At 44.6% G+C, this 22,678-nt stretch overlaps 4 protein-coding genes and 1 long non-coding RNA gene across 11 annotated transcripts in view; 4 read left to right on the top strand and 1 right to left on the bottom strand.

Moving 5' to 3' along the window:
• The window catches only part of LOC142888865 (sulfide:quinone oxidoreductase, mitochondrial-like), a 62,179-nt gene extending 54,244 nt beyond the window's left edge, over positions 1-7,935 (top strand). Inside the window, exons 1-10 of one of the 3 annotated variants that reach the window (XM_076027341.1) lie at positions 3,837-4,105; positions 5,288-5,488; positions 5,571-5,741; positions 5,830-5,883; positions 5,951-6,145; positions 6,229-6,438; positions 6,623-6,806; positions 7,250-7,317; positions 7,418-7,596; positions 7,690-7,935. In XM_076027341.1, coding sequence (XP_075883456.1) covers positions 5,291-5,488; positions 5,571-5,741; positions 5,830-5,883; positions 5,951-6,145; positions 6,229-6,438; positions 6,623-6,806; positions 7,250-7,317; positions 7,418-7,596; positions 7,690-7,747 — 1,317 coding nt within the window. In that variant the 5' untranslated portion in view covers positions 3,837-4,105; positions 5,288-5,290 and the 3' untranslated portion in view covers positions 7,748-7,935. Of the gene's footprint in view, positions 1-3,836; positions 4,106-5,284; positions 5,489-5,570; positions 5,742-5,829; positions 5,884-5,950; positions 6,146-6,228; positions 6,439-6,622; positions 6,807-7,249; positions 7,318-7,417; positions 7,597-7,689 lie in introns of those variants that run through there. The other 2 variants (XM_076027340.1, XM_076027342.1) reach the window with 2 other exon arrangements.
• On the top strand, positions 626-3,685 carry galk2 (galactokinase 2). The gene is made up of 10 exons (XM_076027337.1): positions 626-865; positions 955-1,043; positions 1,162-1,285; positions 1,394-1,487; positions 1,590-1,736; positions 1,837-1,935; positions 2,157-2,309; positions 2,450-2,660; positions 2,903-3,104; positions 3,191-3,685. The coding sequence occupies exons 1-10, from the start codon at positions 816-818 to the stop codon at positions 3,396-3,398; spliced, it is 1,377 nt and encodes a 458-aa protein (XP_075883452.1). The 5' UTR covers positions 626-815; the 3' UTR covers positions 3,399-3,685.
• A 1,049-nt stretch (positions 7,936-8,984) lies between the features above and the next one.
• LOC142888864 (sulfide:quinone oxidoreductase, mitochondrial-like) lies at positions 8,985-12,597 on the top strand. Of its 2 annotated transcripts, none has more exons than XM_076027339.1 (10): positions 8,985-9,154; positions 9,889-10,089; positions 10,172-10,342; positions 10,431-10,484; positions 10,559-10,753; positions 10,854-11,063; positions 11,196-11,379; positions 12,036-12,103; positions 12,209-12,387; positions 12,487-12,597. In XM_076027339.1, the coding sequence occupies exons 2-10, from the start codon at positions 9,892-9,894 to the stop codon at positions 12,542-12,544; spliced, it is 1,317 nt and encodes a 438-aa protein (XP_075883454.1). In that variant the 5' UTR covers positions 8,985-9,154; positions 9,889-9,891; the 3' UTR covers positions 12,545-12,597. The 2 variants fall into 2 exon arrangements, with proteins under 2 accessions (XP_075883454.1, XP_075883453.1); XM_076027338.1 differs by having other exon boundaries at positions 9,886-10,089.
• A 64-nt stretch (positions 12,598-12,661) lies between these two features.
• On the bottom strand, positions 12,662-13,250 carry LOC142888866 (uncharacterized). The gene is made up of 2 exons (XR_012926748.1): positions 13,093-13,250; positions 12,662-12,914 (listed from the first exon to the last, which is right to left on the bottom strand). It is a non-coding gene; the product is annotated as an uncharacterized LOC142888866 (long non-coding RNA).
• Positions 13,251-13,994: 744 nt separating this feature from the next.
• On the top strand, positions 13,995-21,017 carry ctdspl2a (CTD (carboxy-terminal domain, RNA polymerase II, polypeptide A) small phosphatase like 2a). 4 transcript variants are annotated; one of them, XM_076027332.1, is made up of 13 exons: positions 13,995-14,240; positions 16,742-16,953; positions 17,197-17,332; positions 17,420-17,563; positions 17,654-17,881; positions 18,024-18,117; positions 18,395-18,506; positions 18,596-18,682; positions 18,776-18,838; positions 18,922-19,001; positions 19,195-19,321; positions 19,505-19,600; positions 19,848-21,017. In XM_076027332.1, the coding sequence occupies exons 2-13, from the start codon at positions 16,768-16,770 to the stop codon at positions 19,911-19,913; spliced, it is 1,419 nt and encodes a 472-aa protein (XP_075883447.1). In that variant the 5' UTR covers positions 13,995-14,240; positions 16,742-16,767; the 3' UTR covers positions 19,914-21,017. The 4 variants fall into 4 exon arrangements, with proteins under 4 accessions (XP_075883447.1, XP_075883448.1, XP_075883449.1 ...); XM_076027333.1 differs by lacking the exon at positions 13,995-14,240 and adding an exon at positions 14,341-14,520; XM_076027334.1 differs by lacking the exon at positions 13,995-14,240 and adding an exon at positions 14,527-14,662.
• The last annotated feature ends 1,661 nt before the right edge of the window (positions 21,018-22,678 follow it).

The following is a 22,678-nucleotide window of genomic DNA, read 5'->3' as shown; positions in this document are numbered from 1 at the left end:
CGCGGTAGCAGCGCCAAATCACCGCGGTCGCTCACAGCGACCACCGGTGAACCTCACCACTCATACCCGTGTACCGACCACTCTATATTTCACACGAATGTTTATTTGCGGTGATAAATTACGACACTATAAACGGTAAAAGTCGGAACGACTAATGCAGAATTGTGGGACATGTAGCTGCGGTAATTTATTACGAATTAATATTATTAACACATTGCCTTGCCGGGGAAATGTGTATTGCGGTACAAATGTACCGTCTTGCGGTCAAAACAGGGGAATGGCAGACATTTAATCAAGTAGCAAATGTAACGTAGGATCGCTTTATTAAACGAATTCAAAACTGCAATCCATATTGAAATGTGAGTTGTTGTTGTTGTTTTTAATAGACGAATTCAAAACTGTAATCCATATTGAAACGTGAGAGTTGTTTTTGTTTTAAATAAAGGAGATTCCACACGATTATCATACACAACTATTCTTATGATGATAATTCTATTTGCGCGTTTTGCCTTTTCCTTCTGAGTTCTAATGTTTGCATAGAGGTATGGGGGCGGGGAAATCTCCCTGTGACGTCACATCAATACACTGGCGCTCATTGGCTCCGCTCAGACACTTCCGCCATTGTACTATTCGCCACTCGACTGCTCTCTACTCAGCCTGCGATGCACGCAGCGCCGCTGTTCTGCTTGAAAACTGATCCCAGCTCGGCGGTTTGACACCCCGGATCCCGCGGCGGTCAGCTGACGGCGGACAGGATACAGGACGGCTTCGATCGGACAGACTGTTACATTTATCCATAAAATAAGGTGACGAAAATGGCTTCGAGTCCACCGAAGTTGAGAACTGTAATAACCGCCAATGAGAGGTGAGTTGGCCTGATGGGTAACGATCAGGGAGAGAAGAGAAGAGAATATCACATTTATCTTACTGCTGATTTCTTGTGGTACTTTGCAGGCTGCTCAATTTAAAGAGGACTTTCGAGGAAAAGTATGGAGAAGCGCCTCTCCTCTATGCATACGCCCCGGGGAGAGTCAATCTCATCGGTGAGTTTAAATATTTGATAGAGGTTTCTGCTGTGCAATGAATTAAAAAAAAAAAAATTACGCCAGGGCAGTGCCCCACCCCATGTGTCTGATTTTTCGACTTCTTCCCGTGGAACAGGGGAGCATATTGATTACTGCGGCTACTCAGTTCTCCCCATGGCCATTGAGCAAAATATCCTGGCTGCCGTGTCGCACAACAACTCAGGGACAATCTCACTATCCAACACAAACCCTCAATACAAGTGAGACACTGCACTTTTTCAATTTATTTTATTTTAAATTGCAGCTCATCAGTCAATGAATGTATTGCTTAATTTTTTACAGTGTTTTCTTTTTTCTTCCTTTTGCAGGGATTTTTCCGTGTCGTGTTCAGAGGACATCTTTATCGACAGGGAAAATCCAAAGTGGTATTATTATTTTCTCTGTGGAGTCAAAGGTATCCAGGTGGGAAATTGTTTTTCATTGACAGTACTTTTGAACATATGCTTCCCTTGGACACAAGTAAAACAGTGTTTTATGGTGACTTTCCTGCTCTGTTTTGCACAGGAGAAGTTTGGGATTGCTCAACTAGCAGGGATGTCGTGTGTGGTGGATGGGACCATTCCTCCGAGCTCTGGTCTGTCCAGCTCCAGCGCCCTGGTCTGTTGTGCCGGGCTTGTGACAATGGAGGCTAATCAGAAATCTCTGTCCAAGGTTGAGGAGCTTAAAAAAAGAAAGAAAGAAAAGAGTTTTCATTCAACATTATATTTGTCCAAGAAAGATTGAGAACCTTTGTGATTTAAATATTGTCCAGGTGGAGTTGGCTGAAATATGTGCCAAGAGCGAGCGCTACATCGGGACAGAGGGAGGAGGTATGGACCAGTCCATCTCATTCCTGGCAGAGAACGGAACGGTGGGAAGCTTTTTATAGCAATTTCATTTAGATCTCTCAGTTGGTTGGAGCCAATCAGGGAGGACTTCATGAAATGTCAACAGAATACTCAGTTGCTCATTGATTGCCTCTTTTAAGTAAGTGAACAAATGCAAAAAAAATAAAAATCACAAGGTTATTCATATGTAATTTCAGTGAGAACATTTCTGCCTGCTCTGATTCCAATAACTATCTTCTCCCAGGCGAAGCTGATCGAGTTCCAGCCTCTGCGAGCCACCGACGTCAGGCTGCCAGACGGGGCTGTGTTTGTCATCTCCAACTGCTGCAGGGAGATGAACAAAGCTGCCTCCTCTCACTACAACATCCGTGTGGTGGAGTGTCGAATCGCCACCAAGGTACCGCCACTATGTCCAGTCGGTCTTTTACCTTCTCCTTGTTTAAAAATACATTCAGCATCTCCACTGGCCCACCAATTAAATAAGGGTTACACATGACAGAAGGCATTTTCCTTTGGTGGCTGGGACATGTTCCACAGATGCTGGCCAAGGCTAGAGGTCTGGATCCGAGCGGGCTGCTGAAGCTGGCCCAGGTGCAGACGGAGCTGAAGGCCTCGCTGGAGGAGATGCTGGCTCTGGTGGACGAGGTGTTGCACCCGGAGGCGTACAGTCGAGAGGAGATCTGCAAGGCTCTGGGCATCAGCGCAGAGCAGTTTTCAGCAGAGCTGCTAAGTGCAAACACACAACACTGTGAGCAGCGCTGAGTATATGGATCACTTTTCCTTTTTGATACCTTAACTTAGTTGTCTTTTTATCTAAAAAAAAACAAACATTGTGGCCACTTCGTATTTTAATATCATAGCTAAATGTTTTCATTTTAGTTCAATTAATGATAGTTTTGAAATTGCTACCATGTCGTGCTATTATTTCAATGGGCATCATTCAGCCTGATTGTTCTCACACCTGCGTGCCTCTCCGCCTCCGTCCCTTAGTGACCAGTTTCAAGCTTCACCAGCGAGCCAAGCACGTCTACAGCGAAGCTGCGCGGGTGCTGCGCTTCAAGAGCGTGTGCGAGTCTGCAGGCGCCGACTCCATCCGGACGCTGGGAGATCTGATGAGCGAGAGCCACGCGAGCTGCCGAGACCTGTACGAGTGCAGCTGCCCCGAACTGGATCAGCTCGTGGACATTTGCTTGTGAGTTAAAACACAAGTCTGACATTGTTTGCCGCGGGTTAGTCGCAGCAGTGGCAAAATGAAGTTAAAATCACTCGTCATTGCAGGAAGTCCGGGGCTGTGGGCTCCCGACTGACTGGGGCAGGCTGGGGGGGCTGCGCCGTGTCGATGGTGCCCAGCGAGAAGGCAGAGTCTTTCTTACTGGCGGTAAGGGAGTCCTACTTCCTGCCCGACCCACGCCGGGCAGCAATGGAGAACCAGAGCCTGTTTGTGTCCAAGCCGGGTGGAGGAGCAGCCATCCTCCTGGAGGAGTGACGTTCAGTGTGCTTCAGTTTGACCAACACGGCTGCAGGGAAATAAATCATACCTTTTGCACTACATCTGGTGGCAGAGGGCAAGCAATGGTCCAGAATGTTGATTTACTTCAAGGTGTCTTTTCTCCTTTCTTTGCACATTTTATTGTTCCAATATAAGGACCAAATGCTTGGTGGCATAGGTGCCTTGCTTTTTGTTAAAGCATGATTTTAAATAAATGGGAATGATAACTGTAATAGATTTTGACATAAATTAATTTTTTACTCTGACAAAATCATGAATATCCCCCCCCCAAAATAAAATCTCACAGGAGGGAACGCACGTTGAGTGTCATTTATTGGTGGTTTTACTGGCACAGGTGGCCTACAGTAACGAAAGATTGCGTATTTTTGTCTCATTTTGCAAAATCAGTCGCGAAATGTTTTCATTTTAAATGCGCTACTTGTAGCCTGCAGTTGACCGTGTGTTCCTCTCACACATGAACCAATCAACGTCCAAACTGACTCGAGCACGTGCCCCCCAGCCGTTACCCCACTGCCCTGGCGTGACGACTTCTGATTGGTCGAGCGCTGGAACGCGACCCCTGGGCGGAACGAGCGTCCCCACCGTCTTTAACTTGGTAAATAATCTCAGCAGCAGCAGCAGCAGCAGTTAACAGGCCGAGAGGAGCAAACAGACACACAAGAGGCCGCTGCGCGTTTCTCACAGTAAGTTGAAGCGCCGCACTCCTCACGTGTACATTAGTTCGCTCGTTTCGTTGCGGGCGCAAACTGGTCGGATTTGTTTTTCCCACCTGTTGAAATCGTGCAGGCCGCGTCAGGGAGGTTTTCCACCTGTCACCTCTGTCCGTGTTGGTTGGTGGAGGGGTTATGCAGTGGTGTGTCGTCTACGTGATACGCAGATATGCCCTGTATAACCACTAGAAAAAGGTTCCGAACTACCATACAACCACTAAAAAAATAAAAGCCAAATGCACAAAGATATGCATCGGTATGTTTTTGGAAAATCAAAATGATGCTTTTTGTTCTTATGTGTTTGAGAGTCAGCCATTGCTTAAAGGCTGCTTTAGAGAATGTATTTGTGTTTGCACCACTTTTTGCACTTGATTGCTGAAACTTTATTTGTTGTTGTTGAAGTAGCTGCGGCCGGACAGCTGTGTACGTTGAGGAGACCTAGACCACACCACTGGTTTAATGGTGAATGTTTTGAGGCCTTGTCAAGTGCACATGAGTTCTGGGTCTCCTTTGGTGGGAAAAGATAAATTATATTATGAGAACGTGTCACTAATCATGGTAGGAAGGAATGTAGTGTAAAAGCAGCCGCTCACTCCCACTTTTTTTTTTTTTTAATGAATATGTGTAGAAAAGTAAAACTAATATTTGTCGCACAAAATGCCGACTGTGATAACTGGTTTCCAGTAACTTTTCACTTTTCATCAATGCAAAAAAAACAGTTATGAGTGCCAAAAGCTGTCGTGGCCTTTTGAATCGCTGATAACAAGGCTACACTTTGTTCTTTGACGACACTAAACTCACAAGGCACACCTCTCTCCTTCATCTAGCGTGGCATTTTGTTTTGTGTCAGTAACAAGTTTTGTATTAATAGGTTGCGTTACCTTTGCAGATAAGTGAGACCCGCCTCTTTCAGGTGCTTACTTTTCGTTTTTTTTAGAGTAGCCTTTATATTTAAACTGTAAAGTTGCTTTTATTAGCTCTCCTTTGGTTTACTGCTGCTACTGTTGTGGAAAACAAGACCCATCAGTGTCCTACACTCTTGTCAGTGCTCGACAAAATAATACATGCTCAGTTCCTTTTGCACTTTCTGTGCACACAAGACGGGAATACCGTGCAACAGAAAAACACACAGACTCTTCTCGCCGCTTCCAGCAGAAGATGGCTGCACTGCGTCGCCTGTGGCGGTGCCACCCGGCCGGCATGGCTGCATCTCACCTGCACACCAGCAGCGCGGCCTCGGCCAAACAGCACTACAAGATGCTGGTGCTGGGCGGAGGCAGCGGAGGCATCACCATGAGTGCCAGGATGAAGAGGATGCTGGGAGCTGAGAACGTGGCCGTGGTGGAGCCCAGCGAGGCAAGCAGCCCAAACTGGATCATGAGCTTTACCACCTGCTTCGACCCAAAGTTTTCAATGTGGCCTTTGCTTGAACTTGCAGATGCATTACTACCAGCCTATATGGACCCTGGTGGGTGCCGGTGCCAAATCGGCTGCCTCGTCGGGTCGCCCTACCGCCAGCGTCATGCCATCTGGAGTGAAGTGGGTCAAGTCCAGCGTGCAGGAAATCAACCCAGACACCAACACCGTCCGCACAGATGATGGGACGGAGGTGCACACCTACTTTTATACAGTTACAGTTTATTAGTGTGGTATAATTGTCACCAATATATCTTATAACATTGTCTTCTACTTCACAGATCTCCTACGAGTACCTGATCGTGGCTCTTGGTTTACAGCTCCACTTTGAAAGGGTAAAGCTCTGTTTGTTCCACTCTATATTAATTTACACACAGATCAAGAGACTCTTCTTATGTCCAGGTTAAAGGGCTTGTAGAAGGACTTGAGCATCCAAATGTTGGCTCAAACTATTCCATTCATACGGTGGAGAAAACATGGAAAGCGCTGCAGAACTTCAAAGAGGGAAACGCCGTCTTCACCTTCCCAAACACTCCTGTGAAATGTCCCGGAGCTCCTCAGAAGATCATGTACTTGTCCGACGCCTTCCTCAGGAAGGTAACTGCAATCGTGATTAAATGTTGATTGATTTATTTACATCTCAAGTGAAAGGAAAATGCATGTCTACGTTTCTACCCAAGACAGGAAAAAGGTCGAAGGCCAATATAATGTACAACACATCCCTCCCTGTGCTGTTTGGGTGTAAGAAATACGCTGACTCATTGTGGGAAATTGTGAAACAACGTGACCTACATGTGAACCTGAGGCACAATCTGATCGAGGTGCGCCCAGACAAGAACGAAGCTGTGTTTGAAAATCTGGACAAACCAGGAGAAACCAAAGTCGTCGAGGTAACGGAAAAGTAGCATCGGAAATGTTTCTTTCTTTCTTTTTTGTTTCTTTTAACAGTGAATTATATGTGAATGAATGAATCTGAGTCTGCTATGTTTGTAATAAACAAGACACAACACTGACTGCTTACAAAAAAAGCCTACACACAATAAGTTTGTCATTTTTTATTTTATTTTTTTTAAGTATGGGATGCTTCACGTCACTCCACCGATGGGACCCAGTTCTGTGGTGAAAGGGAGTCCGCTGGCGGACGAAGCCGGCTGGTTGGACCTCAACAAAGAAACCCTTCAACACAAGAGGTTCCCCAATGTGTTTGGCATCGGCGACTGCACCAACCTGCCCACTGCCAGGACGGCTGCTGCTGTCGGTGAGCGATGACGGAGTCTGTGTTTGAATGTTTGATTGATGCAGCACTGGAACTCACTGCACCTACAGAATGATGTAACACTCTTTTCAAAAGTTCGAAGGTGCGTTGCGTAATGAATTAATAACTCATAGAGGATAAAAACAAGCACTGCACCCAGTCGATTTTTCATGCTTGTCATCTCAGTTTTCCTGCAGTTCTTTCACTTGATTTTTAAGCCTCTCAAAGACGCTTGAATCAAGTGCTGTCTCCTCTTTTGTCCTATTTTGTGTAAATATCAATGCGCTGATTAAATCCATCAGGTGTTCTTGTCTGTCACCTTACTTGTCATTTATGGGAACTAAAGTAAATCAAGTACATAACGATACAGAATCAAATATATATAAAAAAAAAAAACAGCAGGATTTGTTGATGTTCTCCTGTTAACACTCGTGTCTCGCTCTCAGCTGCGCAGTCTGGTGTTCTGAACAAAACCATCAAGCAGGTTCTGAAAAAGGAGAAGCCAGATATGAAGGTGAGCCGTGTATTAGCCTCAGCGCTAATTCTGCTTGTTAGCATAAATAGACTGGGTTCACTGGATGTCTGGTAAATATCCTTTGTCTTCCCATTTACAGTACAACGGCTACACGTCGTGTCCTTTGGTCACCAGTTATAACACAGTCATCCTGGCAGAGTTTGACTACAATCTACAACCGCTGGAAACTTTTCCCATTAACCAAGCCAAGGAGAGAAGAACCATGTACCACATGAAGGCTGATCTGATGCCTCAGCTCTACTGGCACGGACTCCTGAAGTATGTATTCGCTCAGCAAAATGTCAGTCTTTACTCGTGCGAGTTGTCACCAATATTTAAAATTTATTTTTCAAATAATCTTTCCCGCATTAGGGGCAGGTGGGGCGGACCAGCACCATACAGAAAACTCCTTCACCTGGGAATGAAATAAAACCAAGACAAGAATCAGATCTCACAGAATTCCTTGTGGCAAGAAATACTGTCGTTCATGAAAGTTACCGCTGTGCAGAGTCCACAAGTGTGGTGATATACAGTTTCTGGGCTCTCTCTGGCATTGATCATATGAACATGTCGAAAACATTGCCTTCATTGGATGTAATAAAGTAAAACAAAAAAATATATACATATGTAAATATATGGGCAATTTATTTCTGATACAATTCAGTAATTCTCTCTAATGACAAAAAAGTAATTGTCAAAATATTGTTTTCTATTTCAAATTTTTTAAGTTAGTTTCTTAATTTTTGTCATTGTTGTTCACAGTTGAGTAAAATTGAAGAGATCAATGCATATTCTTACAGTGTTACTTATTGCATCATCCTTGGAGTGACCTGCTCCACATTCATTCATTCATCTTCCCTACCCGCTTACTCCCGAGCTCAGGGTCACGGGGGTCTGCTGGTGCCTATCCCAGCTGTAATAGGGCAAAGGCAGGGTGACACCCTGGACAAGTCGCCAGTTCATTGCAATGCCACATAGAGACAAACAACCATTCACACTCACGTGCACACGTACGGACGATTTAGAGTGTTCAATTGACCTCACATGCATGTTTTTGGAGTGTGGGAGGAAGCCGGAGAACCCGGAGAGAACCCACGCAGACACAGGGAGAACATGCAAACTCCACACAGAAAGGTCCCAGGCCCGGAATCGAACCCACAACCTTCTTGGTGTGAGGCGCCTGCTCCACATATCCTGTTTCAAACTCCCATCAATCCATCCATATATCCATTCATTTTCTATACCTCCTGCACCCAAGGCTGCGGGGCCTATCCCTACTGTCATATGCCGATGGCAGATGTGACAAGTCGCTTAAATAAATTATTACTGTTTTGAAAGTTCAAGAAATGATGGGAACATAAAGGCTGAACCAGTCACTTGCAGTGTGCACAGTGTCTTTGCAAAACAACGTCTGCCCTTCGTCCAAACTCCTTGAATCAAAACAGGGGGGGACCGTTCCCTCTGTCACGCAGCCTGATCTCCAGCAGGGGGCGTGTTCGCATAGAAGTACGAGCCTTGCGTGTGAGGTCACTCGGGGTGAAACACAGTTACACTTTGCAAGCCAGAAGTCGACTTCGCACCAAACAAAAACCCGCGTCGAGACCCGCCCCCTGGTCGCTGCCAGGAGGCGGACTCAGCAGCGGGGCCCCAATAAAACTCCGGCTTATAAGAGAGGGTTCCGCATCCTGCTGCGACAATGGGAGGGGAAGACCCATAGCAGCCGCCCGCAGCGTCCCACGGCCGCTGCAGTCCAGTTGAGCTTTGAAGCGAGTCGGACGAGACTTCTTCCCAGGGTCACGCGGGCGTCCTTCTTGCCGCAAGCTCGCGCCGCTTCCAGGTAGGCGTCACGCTGCCTTTTCCGACCACGGCGTTATCTCACCGGTTGTTTCTCGGTTAAAGTCTGACCGGGGTGGGGCCAGAAGTGGGCAGTTGTGCGGTGCAGGCAACAGCAGGTGTTGCGTCACAGAAACACCAGGAGCCGCAGAGTTTTGGAGGTCTCCGCGGGTTAAAAATTGAGAGACTTGTGTCTTCATATGGCGTTGAAATAGTTCTTTGATGCTGAGTTTATCACCTTCTGCCGATAAATAACCAATTGCTGTCACTATCAGCAACGTGTGTGTATGCATTTCAGGTATGTACATAAATGAGAAAAGGGGGAGTAGGTCAAAAAGTTGAACTGTTGCCCCTCTATTAACAGTTACAGAAACGTTACACTTTCTTTGGTTTGCAGCACACTTACAGAAATATATCAGCATTTATGATTGTAGAGCTCAACACGCTAATTTTTATTCATGGTTAATTATGAGTGTGTAGATGTTTTTCATACTTAATCTCCATTGCTTCAGTGTAGTTTTGTATGCGATGCACTGCTGTGTTATGTTCTTTTCTTTCTTCATTTGCTTGTATCTGGGTGCTTCCATTTTGGCCAGCCCTCGCTTGTAAAAGAGATTGTTAGATGTCAAGCAACTTGCCTCACAGAGCAATGGTCACGCAAACAAAATTTTAAAATAACATTCACTACGACTTCAAAAACAAACAAACGGGACAGACTCTTCTCGCCGTTTCCAGCAGAAGATGGCTGCACTGCGTCGCCTGTGGCGGTGCCGCCCGGCCGGCATGGCTGCGTCTCACCTGCACACCAGCAGTGCGGCCTCGGCCAAACAGCACTACAAGATGCTGGTGCTGGGCGGAGGCAGCGGAGGCATTACCATGAGTGCCAGGATGAAGAGGATGCTGGGAGCTGAGAACGTGGCCGTGGTGGAGCCCAGCGAGGCAAGCAGCCCAAACTGGATCATGAGCTTTACCACCTGCTTCGACCCAAAGTTTTCAATGTGGCCTTTGCTTGAACTTGCAGATGCATTACTACCAGCCTATATGGACCCTGGTGGGCGCCGGTGCCAAATCGGCTGCCTCGTCGGGTCGCCCTACCGCCAGCGTCATGCCATCTGGAGTGAAGTGGGTCAAGTCCAGTGTGCAGGAAATCAACCCAGACACCAACACCGTCCGCACAGATGATGGGACGGAGGTGCACACCTACTTTTATACAGTTACAGTTTATTAGTGTGGTATAATTGTCACCAATATATCTTATAACATTGTCTTCTACTTCACAGATCTCCTACGAGTACCTGATCGTGGCTCTTGGCTTAGAGCTCCACTATGACAGGGTAAGGTGAACTCTTGTTCATTTTACATTTCGTGCTGTACGATTATTTTATAACACACCAATAAAACTATCCAGATTAAAGGGCTGCCAGAGGGATTTGAGCATCCAAGCATTGGTTCAAACTATTCAATCCAAACGGTGGAGAAAACTTGTAAGGCGCTGCAGAACTTCAAAGAGGGAAACGCCATCTTCACCTTCCCAAACACTCCTGTGAAATGTGCTGGAGCTGCGCAGAAAATCATGTACCTGTCTGATGCCTTTCTCAGGAAGGTACCTGCATTCTTTATATGTGCACAACCTTAAAATATCATGTGCTGCTTTAAAAAAAAAAAATCAACAGAAGTTGCATTTTTTTTCATTTCTGCCCAAGACAGGACAAAGGTCAAAAGCCAATATAATGTACAACACATCACTCCCTGTGCTGTTTGGCATCAAGAAATATGCTGACTCATTGTGGGAAATTGTGAAACATCGGAATTTAGAAGTCAACCTGCGACACAATCTGATTGAAGTGCGTGCGGACAGGAAAGAAGCTGTGTTTGAAAATCTGGACAAACCAGGAGAGACCAAAGTGATGGAGGTAACTGTAACATGGCAGTTCAGCTTTTCACTGCCAGAGTCATGCAGTCTGTTTTGTTAAAGTGTAACTAATGACAATAATACCTCATTCACATCATATAAACCATCCACGCGGATTCACACTTTTTTAAAGTATGAAATGCTTCACGTCACACCGCCGATGGGACCCAGTTCTGTGGTGAAAGGGAGTCCGCTGGCGGACGGAGCCGGCTGGTTGGACCTCAACAAAGCGACTCTCCAACACACGAGGTACCCAAACGTGTTTGGCATCGGGGACTGCACCAGCCTGCCCACAGCCAAAACAGCCGCAGCCGTTGGTGGGTCAAAAAGTCACTTTGTGTGTTGAACGTTGCAGTGATGCAACACTGGAATTTCTGGCAGGGTGAAACTTTTATGTTCTGTTTTTTTTTTTACAATCTGAAAGACCCTGCTGCATGACTGGGGTGTGTTGCACCATAAACCTATTACACAAGCTGATAAATGTTTACACCATCACACGCTCAACATTTTTTTTGGTGCACTTGAAACCTTAAGACACGTTGTCGGTTCTGCTCATAGTTTTGATTGCAGTGCTACATTCATTTTGAAGATTATTTGCCCTTTTGGTTCTAATGTGTGTAGATTTGCAGCGCTAACTGTCAATGAGATGAGTTGCATCATTCCTGATGACAACCAGGAAGGAACCAGGGCTTCCTGTAAAATCTGCAACTGATTTACACAAAGGAATTCAACATTATCATGACTTCATTGTTTACCCAGGCTGCGGTTGGCACACTGACCTGTCAGACTTTTCTTGACATTGTGGTGAAGTTAAAGTTTTGGGATGATTAGAGGCTTAACAAACTGATTGTTTGTTTGGCCTTCTACATGTGTGCTTTATTTACTTGGAATTGGTATGAAACACTTGTATAGAAAACGGTAAAAAACATATATTTAAAAAAAAAAAAAAATCTTCTCTGTTTCTCATTCTTAGCTGCACAATCTGGCATCCTGAACAGGACCATCAGAAAGGTTTTGAAAAATGAGAAGCCAGACACGAAGGTGAGGCCCTGCTGTAATTGTGTTTATTAGCAGAAGGCATCAATGATGGGAAACCCAGCATGAGGCATCTTTAACAATCTTTTATCTTGTCTTATCTTGTTTTAGTATGATGGTTACACATCGTGTCCTTTGGTCACAAGTTATAACACCGTCATCCTGGCGGAGTTTGACTACAATGGGCAGCCGCTGGAAACTTTCCCCATTAACCAAGCCAAGGAGAGGAGAACCATGTACCACATGAAGGCCGATCTGATGCCTCAGCTCTACTGGCACGGACTGCTAAAGTACGTATTTATTCACCCACCAAGAACTGATTAGTTACTAAAAGAGAATTGTATCACGTTCTAGTAGATATTGATTTTATTTCTACCATCTAAAATCAGGGGTCTGTGGGGCGGACCAGGACCGTACAGAAAACTCTTTCATCTGGGGATGAAGTGAATACAAGACAAGACTTCCATCCCTTCACCCTTTCAGTGAGATGAATCACTCCATCTAACGTCTCATACAATACACTGAGAGTACACACACACAGTTGCAAACTAAGTTTGATCACGCTTTTAATGCTTGCTACAGTTGATGCTTCTGTAAGTCAAAGGTCCGACAGCGTGCAGTGAATGTTGCAAAAGTCCATCCTTAACTTCTTTTGCCTGCTTTGTGCTAAAACACAGTCCTGAAAAGAACCCCTTTATGACATCACAAACGGCATATCATTAGTATGCCTAATAGGTGCCCTTTGTGACTGCCTTATTATTGTCCTATTCCAAGCATGTAGAAGGCCCAACAATTCAATCAACCAGCCCCAAGGAGGCTGTAAACAGAGGGCTAAATATGATGTTTTCTGGAGAAAACTCCTTTTCTGCTCCTCTAGAGTATAGGATGAAAAGTACTGATCTGAAAATGTGAGCATAGAACTGCTATTTTTATGTTGCTATTAGGTTTCAGAAAGACTCTGTAGCAGAATTTTTGCAGCTAAACTACTTTCACACACACTAAGGTGTGTGGTCCTGCCTCATCATGAATGTTAAATCCACCACAAGTGCTTTTTATAACCTCCAAACATAAAGTTCTTCTTCTTCTGTACGTATACATGTTCGAAACATTTCTTTTTATTATGCAACTGAAATAAATCTTATAATTTGTGATATTAAACCTCATCATAGGTTCTACATCTTTGCATTGTGTTTTGTCTACGACTGTCTTACTAAAAAGACATGGATTCATGTTGCTGTGGCTTTGTGTTTAAAAGCTCTAACCATCTCCCTTGAAGCAGCAGCTTTGTAACTGTCTTGAAATTGTGGTTGCACAAAGGTTTTTAACGAAACACAAATTTACTGAAAACATTTCGAGAGATATACAAAAAATAGTCATGAAATGAAAAACAATTCTGCTTGAGCAGTACTTGCATATTTATAATTTTTCTGTGAAAAATGAAAAATGTATAAACGATAAAATAATAATTGAATAACTTAATAAAAATACGTAAAATATAGTATTTAAAGTAAAACATAAGAAGTTATGTTAATATACATAAATAATGCCGTATGTGCCCTACTATATTTTTTGGGTATTAATGACTTTAAAATGTTAAACATCCAACATAACAGACACGTACATAAAATCGTGTTACAAATCACGAGAAAAAAAAGGGGTAATAAAAATTAACAAAACATACACTGAATACATTCAATCTATATTTATTCACTTGAACTTGACATGCTTTATTAATAAGCGTTCCAGTTGCCACACTCGTGCAGCAGCACGGACAAAGTGGCGGTATCACTGTGTACACACTGCTTCACACCACAATAAAAAAAGAAAAGAAAAAAAAAGGAGCTGGCAGCTGCGCGCACATAGACACACACAGCGCTCTGTTTTTTTTTCCCGCCCCTGTTGACTGGCCGCTCCGCCACGTTGGTTTCCCTACGCGTGTGTCGCATTCTCCTGCGCACCACCAACGTTATGTTTGTGATGAGGCGGGAAATGGCGTCCGCAGACATGGTGAACGAGTGACTAGCTGCCGAGAGCGACACACGAGCTGGCCGCAGCGTCTACGGCCTGTCCTCTGCGGGTCGGCCGGAGGCTGCCGAAAGCCACAAGCGCCGCGGAGACCTTTGAGGAGCACCTTCGGTTGTCGGTGAGTAGCGTCTAACGTCAACATGTAAACAAAAAATGCTCCCGCTCCTCGTAGCCTGGTTTTGCTTGCGAGCTAGTTAGCTGGCTGGCTGGCTAGCCGAGGGGGCGTAGTCAAATGGCTGCACAGAGCCGTGGAGACCAACACAATGACGCGCCAGCTAGCCGGAGGCTAACGCTAGCTGCCGTTTGGCGTTGTCTTGTCGAATAATTTATGGATCGTTTGCGAGTTGGACATGGACACATGAACAGTGATGCCGGTGATAAGCGACACTGCGACACTGGTGAATATTGTCATCGTCTCTCTTTTGCTGCCATCTGCGTTCTCTTAGCTTAGAAGCTAACGGTAGCCACTCGTGATGAACTAGCCGCGCAGCCGAGCCAACACAGCAGCATCTGGCAAAGTTACGCCGAGAGAAATTACAGGTGATGGCAGATAGGTTCGTTCAGCAGACATGTGCCGACTTTGACCGCCCAGTATCGCACTGTCGCCAAGTTCTCGCCCGTCGCGTTGGGACTTGCGGAACCCAAATGTTTTTTTTTTTAGGGCTGCCTTGTAACGTTAGCATGTAGCTGACGTTGGTATTAATGCAGCCTCTTTGATGTTACATAACCACATTTCTGGTTACGCTTGTGAACCTGATTTAGTAACAATTGGTTAGTTGTGGCATACCTGATTACTCGAAACAAAGATGTATTTGTACAGATCAATAGCACGTTTAATGTTTTTTGGACCGTTCAGTATTTTTTATTTATTTTTTTTTACAGTAGTTAACGTTACCAGCCATCAAGTACACCGCCCACCCCTACCGGTGCGGCTGTCATGCGTTTAATCCTAGATTTGTTTTTGTTTACATTGCTGTTAAATGACCGGAACGGCGGCGGATATCGTGATTCCACTGTGAGTAGCCCCTGATGACATCATCTGTGAATTCCAAACGCGTTCGATCGTGTGTATGTGTGTGGGGGACACACAACATGAGTTGTCTTTTTTTTTTTTTTTTAGAGGTTGTAATGCCGAAAATTGGGCGCCCTTTTTTTCTTTTTTCTTTTTTACACCATGGTTGTCTGTTGTCAAGTGAAAGTGAAAGCAGGATGGAGAGGGATGAATGGGTGGGCGAGGCGCGAGCACGACGCCAGAGTCGGTGGGTGGCTTTCTTTGAGAGCGACTCCAAATAATACTGGAATATTTTCGACTTTTTGATCGCAATTGAGGGATTGGCATCTATAAATAGCGCCGTCCTTTGTCTGCTTGACGACCTTCCTCCGTCAGATATGGTCGCTGTGATATTTTGAGTTACGTGGCGTTGTTTTCTAAACGAGAGGGGAAAAAATACTGCATGCTGAAACACCACCAACCTCTGATTACAGACCAGTTGCAGCAACACATTGTTATGAAGCTCCTTAATTATTTCTGATCATTAATTATTTCAGATCAAATATTTCAAGGAAATCACGCTGAAATTTGGTCAGAATATTATTTTTTTTATTATGTATCTATTTATTTAGCACATAGTAGAGGTTCATATAATGAAAAATTAAGAAAAAGAACAAACGCAAAAAAGAACTAAACAAAACCAAAATTATACAAAGCAGACATGCTATGAAGTTAAAAAAAACAAACAAACAAAAAACAAACCTATGGGCTTTTCAGGAGGACCTCCCGAAAGCAAGACAAAGCAAAATGAAGATGCAAACCATTATACAAAACACACACAAGAAATTCATAACCTCTAGGATAAAACCCAGCTGAACACAGATCAGGGAAATACACAAAACAAAGTGCAATAAAAGCTAAAAGTTAAGGCAAGACATCCAGTGCTTGGTTACACAGCATGCACTTCACAGACTTCTTAAATACAGATTGAGAGAGTGTAAGAAAATGAGAAGTGAAGTCCATATCTTAGAACCTCTATAGGAGATCTTAAATTGGGATGAAAAAGTTCTGGATTGTGGGGGCCGACGCTGATCTGCTTTGCAGGTGAATTGTTTGTTTGAGGAAAATAAATTGTGAAAAGAGGAGGGAAATGTTTTGCATAATGAACAAAGGAGCAATTTGGAGGTGGTTAATCTGATAGATATCAAGGATACCAAATTTATGAAATGAATGATTCTCACTGCTCTTTTTTGCAACCTTAGATTTGGTTTCAGTTTAGTTCAGTGAGTACTAGCCCAAGTAATGTTGCAGTAATATTCTGTCTTTGCTCACAAAGATTGTTGGTATGTAATTTTCAAGAAGAGTCCTGCTCAGTTTAGATTTTTTTGTTTCCAATGATATGATAATGAATCCACTTTAAAACATAGTTAATTACATTGTTAATGTTTGTTGTCATCAGATTCACATTGTTTCTTTCTACTTACAAACATCATGTTATTTTGATGAGATGGTTAGAAACATAGAAACACCTGTGCACTGCGGTTGCTTCTCACATGATGTTCGTCTTGCCAAAGCGACATATTAAATCTTAAATATTAAACCTTTACTTCCCCTTTCTGTCCTGTCAGATTTTTCTATGTGACGTCGAAGCATAATGAGGCTGAGAGTGCGTAAAGCTCCTCAGCAGCCCAGCCCAGGCCGCCGAGGCCACCCAGCCCAGGGCAAAAGGAAACGCTGTGAAGTGAGTCCATCGCCGGCCAGAGGTCGCGGCAGAATGCAGAAGAATGAAACGGGCCTTTTGTCCACCATCAAGAAATTCATACGTGGAAATGCCGTCAAGGTGGGATGACGCTGTTATTGTGAAGTTGCTGCTAAAAAAAATGCACAAAATACACATAATCGGAGCATCGTTTTTGCTACAACCTGTAAAACCTAAAATAGAGCATTATTATTTTCCATCACAGACGGAAAAAATTGAATAGTACTTTTGAGCTATTAAGTGTAATTGGTATGTATTTGCTATTAATAATCAATAGTGGTGTAATTGTGGAGTAAAAATCCTTTTTTATCAATGTTTGGTCAGGTGGAGCAGGACATCCCCGCCAAGAGGAGTCGAATTGATTGTAAAGCTGACGGCGATTTAATTACTTCTTCACCGCAGACAAGAGGCCTTTCCAACAAATCTGTCGCCAGAGTTTCCAAGAAAAGCCCGAATAAAGGTAACCCAGAGCCGAGAGGTTCTTAAAGGGGCGTTTTGTGACGGATGTTTCCTTCGGTTGTCACCATTGACCTTACGTTCTCCTCAGAAACAATGACGTGCACCAGTAAGCCCATTAAACCCAACGGTAAACTGGAAAGCTCCGAGGCCACTGGCAGCCCACCACGCACCACCCTGCTGGGGACTATCTTCTCTCCAGTCTTCAACTTCTTCTCACCAGCAACAAAAGCTGGTGAATAATAATGAAATCAACCCGGACGTTTTATCTCAACGAATATCCGACAGGGTGTCTTTGAGCTGAAACCTGTTCATTTGTGCCCAGCTACTCCTGGTTCGGACTCCCCCGGCCAAGCGATGGAAGCGGAGGAGATCATGAAGCAGCTGGACATGGAGCCGGCCGAGGAGATGCCCAGCAGCACTCTCACGTCCGCCGAGGGCATTGCTCCGTGTCACACGGCCCCCGTTCTGCCGCAGAGGCTCCAGGTCACCACTGACACAACCATAGAAGAAGAGGAAATAGTCACAGAGGCCGACATGCCGCCACTAACAGGTGCGATTGTTTGGGCTCCAACGGCATTCGTTTGATTTAAGAAACCTGCAACAGCCAAACTTTGGTCGACAGTTAAATTTTTCTGTTCAGGTTTGTTTTGTTAGAGTTCACTGAAGATTCTATCTGTCTCTGTCCCCGTCAGTTCCAGGCTGTATACCGGACGTCGGCTACCCACACACGTTACCTCCAGTTCCTGCAGAAACCTCTTACGATGAGGACTGGGAAGTCTTTGATCCGTGAGTTTCTTCTGAAATTAATCAAGTTTAACAACTGCTAGTGTGGCTCACTGAGATACACGCGGAGTGTTTTTTTGTATTGTTTATTATCCCACGTGATGAAACATTATGCATTATGGGAATTCACCACTAGATGGCAGGAGAAACCCTCCCTGTCATCATTTCTCACTTTGCCCTCTTTGTTATTGAACACTCAGCGTTATGACTGTTGTTTTATTTTGAAAGTTGATGATTCCTGCTCTTCCTCCACATTAACAAGTCTTTCTCCTGTTTTAAGGTACTTCTTCATCAAGCACGTGCCTCCTCTGACTGAAGAGCAGTTAACACGCAAACCAGCGCTACCTTTGAAAACACGCAGCGCCCCAGAGTTCTCCCTGGTCTTGGACCTGGTGAGAAAGCTTCCTCGCGCTAAATACATGTTGTGGAAATGAATTAAAGTGACTTCATTGGCTGTTTGTTATTTTGCTGTGGTTGCCAGGATGAAACTCTGGTCCACTGCAGTCTGAACGAGCTGGAAGATGCAGCCTTGACATTCCCTGTGCTCTTTCAAGATGTAATATACCAGGTAGACTCGGCTCATTGTCCCCCTGCTGGTCCAACTGCCTTCATTCCCTTGTCGCTAATATAAAACAAAATGTCATTTTGTCACTGCGTGTAGGTGTACGTTCGTTTGAGGCCCTTTTTCCGTGAGTTTCTTGAGCGCATGTCTCAGAAGTACGAGGTGGGAATTCCTCCAGTGGTTATTTATGATTTTTATTTTTTGCTTGCATGTTTCTTACTTTGCAATGTCTTTTGAAATTGCAGATTATCCTCTTCACGGCGTCAAAGAAAGTCTACGCTGACAAGTTACTCAACATCCTTGACCCGAAGAAACAGCTGGTCAGGTCAGTGACAATGAAGACTCAGAAGTGAGAGTGTCTTTTTCAATGTATGTATATCACTGAACTCTTTGACTTCCAGGTGGAGCAAAGACTTCACTTTTTGTTTCTGGAACTGTCTAATCCATTTATTTTACTATTATAACATTTTAACTGATTCTTACTCCCTTATCTTTTATGCATGCTTTCTCTCCATCAGACACCGGCTATTTCGAGAGCACTGTGTCTGCGTCCAAGGGAATTATATTAAAGACCTCAACATTCTCGGCCGGGATCTTTCCAAGACTATAATAATTGACAATTCACCACAAGCCTTTGCCTATCAGGTAGTTTCAACGTTTTGTTTCTCATTTTATTTTTTCAACCAACAATAACAACAAAAAACACAGGTGGAACTTTAGCTAGTATTTTTGTCACCTTTGATGAGATGGTTAGAAACATAAACACCTGTGCACTGCGGTTGCTTCTCACATGATGTTCGTCTGATGATGATGTTTTGTCTCCTCCAGCTTTCTAATGGGATCCCCATCGAGAGCTGGTTTGTGGACAGAAACGACAGTGAGCTTCTCAAGCTGGTTCCTTTTCTGGAGAAGCTGGTGGAACTGGTTAGTGTTTTTCTTCCTGTTCCGTTTGGACGACTGGAAACAATGAAGTGCCTGTGCGTTCACACAATCGCTAATGCCTGACAGCACCATCTAGTGGACAGAATTTTGAACGACAGCTCGGCGGCACAGGATAAAATATCACCGTATGCTGTTGTAAACAGAGCGACACATTGTGCGAATAACTTGGCAAACACTGCTCAGTAGCAACTGTTGGTTGAGAGAGTCTGTTTTTTTCTCTCTCTGACAGAATGAAGATGTCAGACCGCACATTCGTAAGCGGTTTCGTTTGCACGACCTTCTCCCTCCCGACTGAAGACCTGCTGTGCCCCCTGTAGGCTGAAGATGGCATCGTGATTATTCTGGGGGTGGGGGGGTGAAACCCAAAACAAAACAACCTGACCCATAGAAGGAAATATGTGATAAATTTCCCTTTGCAAAAAAAAAGTAAAAAGAAAATGCCATCATCATTATTATAAACATGCAAAAAGTTAAATCTCTGTTTGGATGTTTTGGTTGTTTGTTTGTTTTTTTTATAAACACTAAGACCAGAGTCGGAACAAACTGACCTTTTGAAGGTATTCCGTCTTTTAAGAATCTCTTGTTTCTTTTCCTTGATTGACAAGCCTGAATGTCATGCAGTGTTGGATCTAACGGACCTTGGCGGCTTCGGCCTGACCTCGAATGGCCAGTCAAACCTGTATAATATTCAATCTATTTGCTGTATATACGTGTAAATACTACTTCTTTTCTTTATGGTTTTTAACTTGTTTTATTTTGACTTCAGATTTTAGTATGTATTCTTTGATTCGGTTGCTTTTCTAAGAACCAACAAGGCGTTACGTTAGTGTTTGAAGTTGTTGATTAACAGCTTTTCTGTTGTATGCCTGCATTATTCCTGTGACGTTTGGTTCCATTACATGCAGTTGTCTGTGATAAGGTGCAATTTAAAAAAAAAAAAAGAAAGAAAGAAGTATCTTTGGGAGGACAATATTTCTAAAACAATATTTTGAAATGTTAGGCTAGGATAGAAAACCAACTCGAGACAAAGCCATAGTGGCTGAATGATAATTTTGGAGATTTGTATTTTAGTCACTCAAGAGTCAAGATTGCAGGGGGTGGGCGGCGTTAAGGCATATTGCACTTTGACATCCAGCCCTTTGTAAGTTGATGTAAAACGTGGTCACTTTTCTACGCAGGCGCATGCCGCCTCGATTTGTAACGTGGGGTCAAAAACGAAAAACTGTAGCACCAGCAAATTGCCAACATGTCTGTTTTTGAGATCTCGTTTTTTCCAAGACGTCTTGTATGTGGGGATCTATATGAAGTCAGAGTCACCACTTTTATTGGCTTTTGAATGATCACTCCTGTTGTATTCAGTGTTAATGGTTTCCTTGAAAATAAATACATTTTTATACGATGTTCTGCCTCTTGTTCATTTTGAGCGGCGATAGAAAATGGACAGACGACAACTTAATCACGTTTGCAAATTAGAAAAACAATTACTGAACTTTAATCAACATTAGCACAACTACAGGAACATAAAACATAAAATACAAATTCGCTCACTTATTTGAAATATGTCTACAAACTACACAAACTTTGAAATAGAAAAATGTAAAAGTGCAATTAAAAGCAGCATAATTCTTGTGAATTTTCTTTCAACCAAATCCACTCATGCCTTTATGTTGTTGTTTTTTCATCTGTTACAATTGCAGCACTCGCAGTTTTGTCCAGGTTAAACACTTTCAAAATGAGGAAAATCACAGTGAAACGTTGTGTAACATGAACGTCCATGTGTCCCTGCTCCTCACCGCTAGTGAAAAACATCCAAGTTTTTCATCATTGTCACCTTTAAGTCCGTGTCTACGTCGTGACTTGTGACTGTGACTTTATTAAGAGCACCAAATGCCTCCTTGCGTGCATTATAGTAATGGAAATGTCAAACGTGTTTTTTCTTAATAACAATACCATTCATTTTTCAGTCCTCATTTCTCAAATGGCACATTTCCTATATTGCACGCTGCTGTGAGACAAACAGCACCTGGAGAAAAACCCTGCCAAGCTTTGGCGCATTGTCCTGCTCAGAAGGGACGAAGGTTTTTGTTGTGACCTTTGTAGGGGTCAAACAGCTGGAAGAGACAATCCGAGAGGCACTCGACGGGGTTGTCGCAGTAGCTGTAAGTCACTGCAGTCAGGATGTTCCAGGAGCCCAGCATGCCTACCGCGAAGAACCAAGAGACCACGCCCACCAAGAGGCCTTTCATGAAGCACCTGCCATACCCTTGGTTGTGATCTTCTGGGCCTGGAAGCTGTTTGTCCTCACAGCTGCCATCCCTCAGCTCCTCGGGGTCGGACGGCTCTGTCCTCCCAGCTGCAGGGAGGCGGTTCTCCTCCTCCAAATCCTCCATGTAGTCCAAAACCTCCTCCTCTTCCCTCAGCTCCGCCTGGTGCCGGAGGTCGTGGATGGTCTCCCGCATCTCCCTGGTCTGGTTCTGGAGCTCCTCGATCATCACCTTGCTGCTGCTGATCTCCTTCTGCTGCCGTACGATGATCCCCTTCCGGCTGCTGATCCCGCGCTCGGCCTCGGTGAGCTGCAGCCGCAGCTCTCGCTTGTCCATCTTCAGGTTGCTATTGGTGCCGCTCTGTTTCTCCGCCAGGGACTCGTAGTAGCCCAGCTCATCGTTCATGCCCCGGGCTTGTTTCCTCAGCGCACCCTCCTCCTTCTTCAGCTCATACAGGGCCTCCTTCACCCTCCCGTCCTCGGCCAGCCGCTCCTGCAGGGACTCGCTCTGGTCCTGCAGGTCGCGGACGTCCCCGGAGAGGCGCTCGATCACGGCCTGCTTCTGCTCGATCTGGGAGTGGCAGGTGGACAGCTTGGCTGCCGAGTCCTTGTGGATGTCCTGCAGCTGGTACTCCAGCGTGTACACCGCCGCCCTCAGCTCCTCATTCTCCGCCACCTTCTCCTTGTACTTTGCCTCGAGCACGGCCTCATCGTCGCATATGAGCAGCTTCTCCGGGTTGTCCGGGCTTTCCGGGCCTGGTGACGCCTTCGGCCCGTTCCTCTGGGACTCGAGCGCG

Source organism: Nelusetta ayraudi, unplaced genomic scaffold (assembly GCF_046127955.1).
Source record: "Nelusetta ayraudi isolate G7.1 ecotype Tasmania unplaced genomic scaffold, CSIRO-AGI_Nayr_v1 ptg000020l, whole genome shotgun sequence".
In the NCBI taxonomy this organism is placed as follows: Eukaryota; Metazoa; Chordata; class Actinopteri; order Tetraodontiformes; family Monacanthidae; genus Nelusetta; species Nelusetta ayraudi.
The sequence above is the reverse complement of the archived record's forward strand: the minus strand, read 5'-3'. Positions and strand labels throughout refer to the sequence as shown.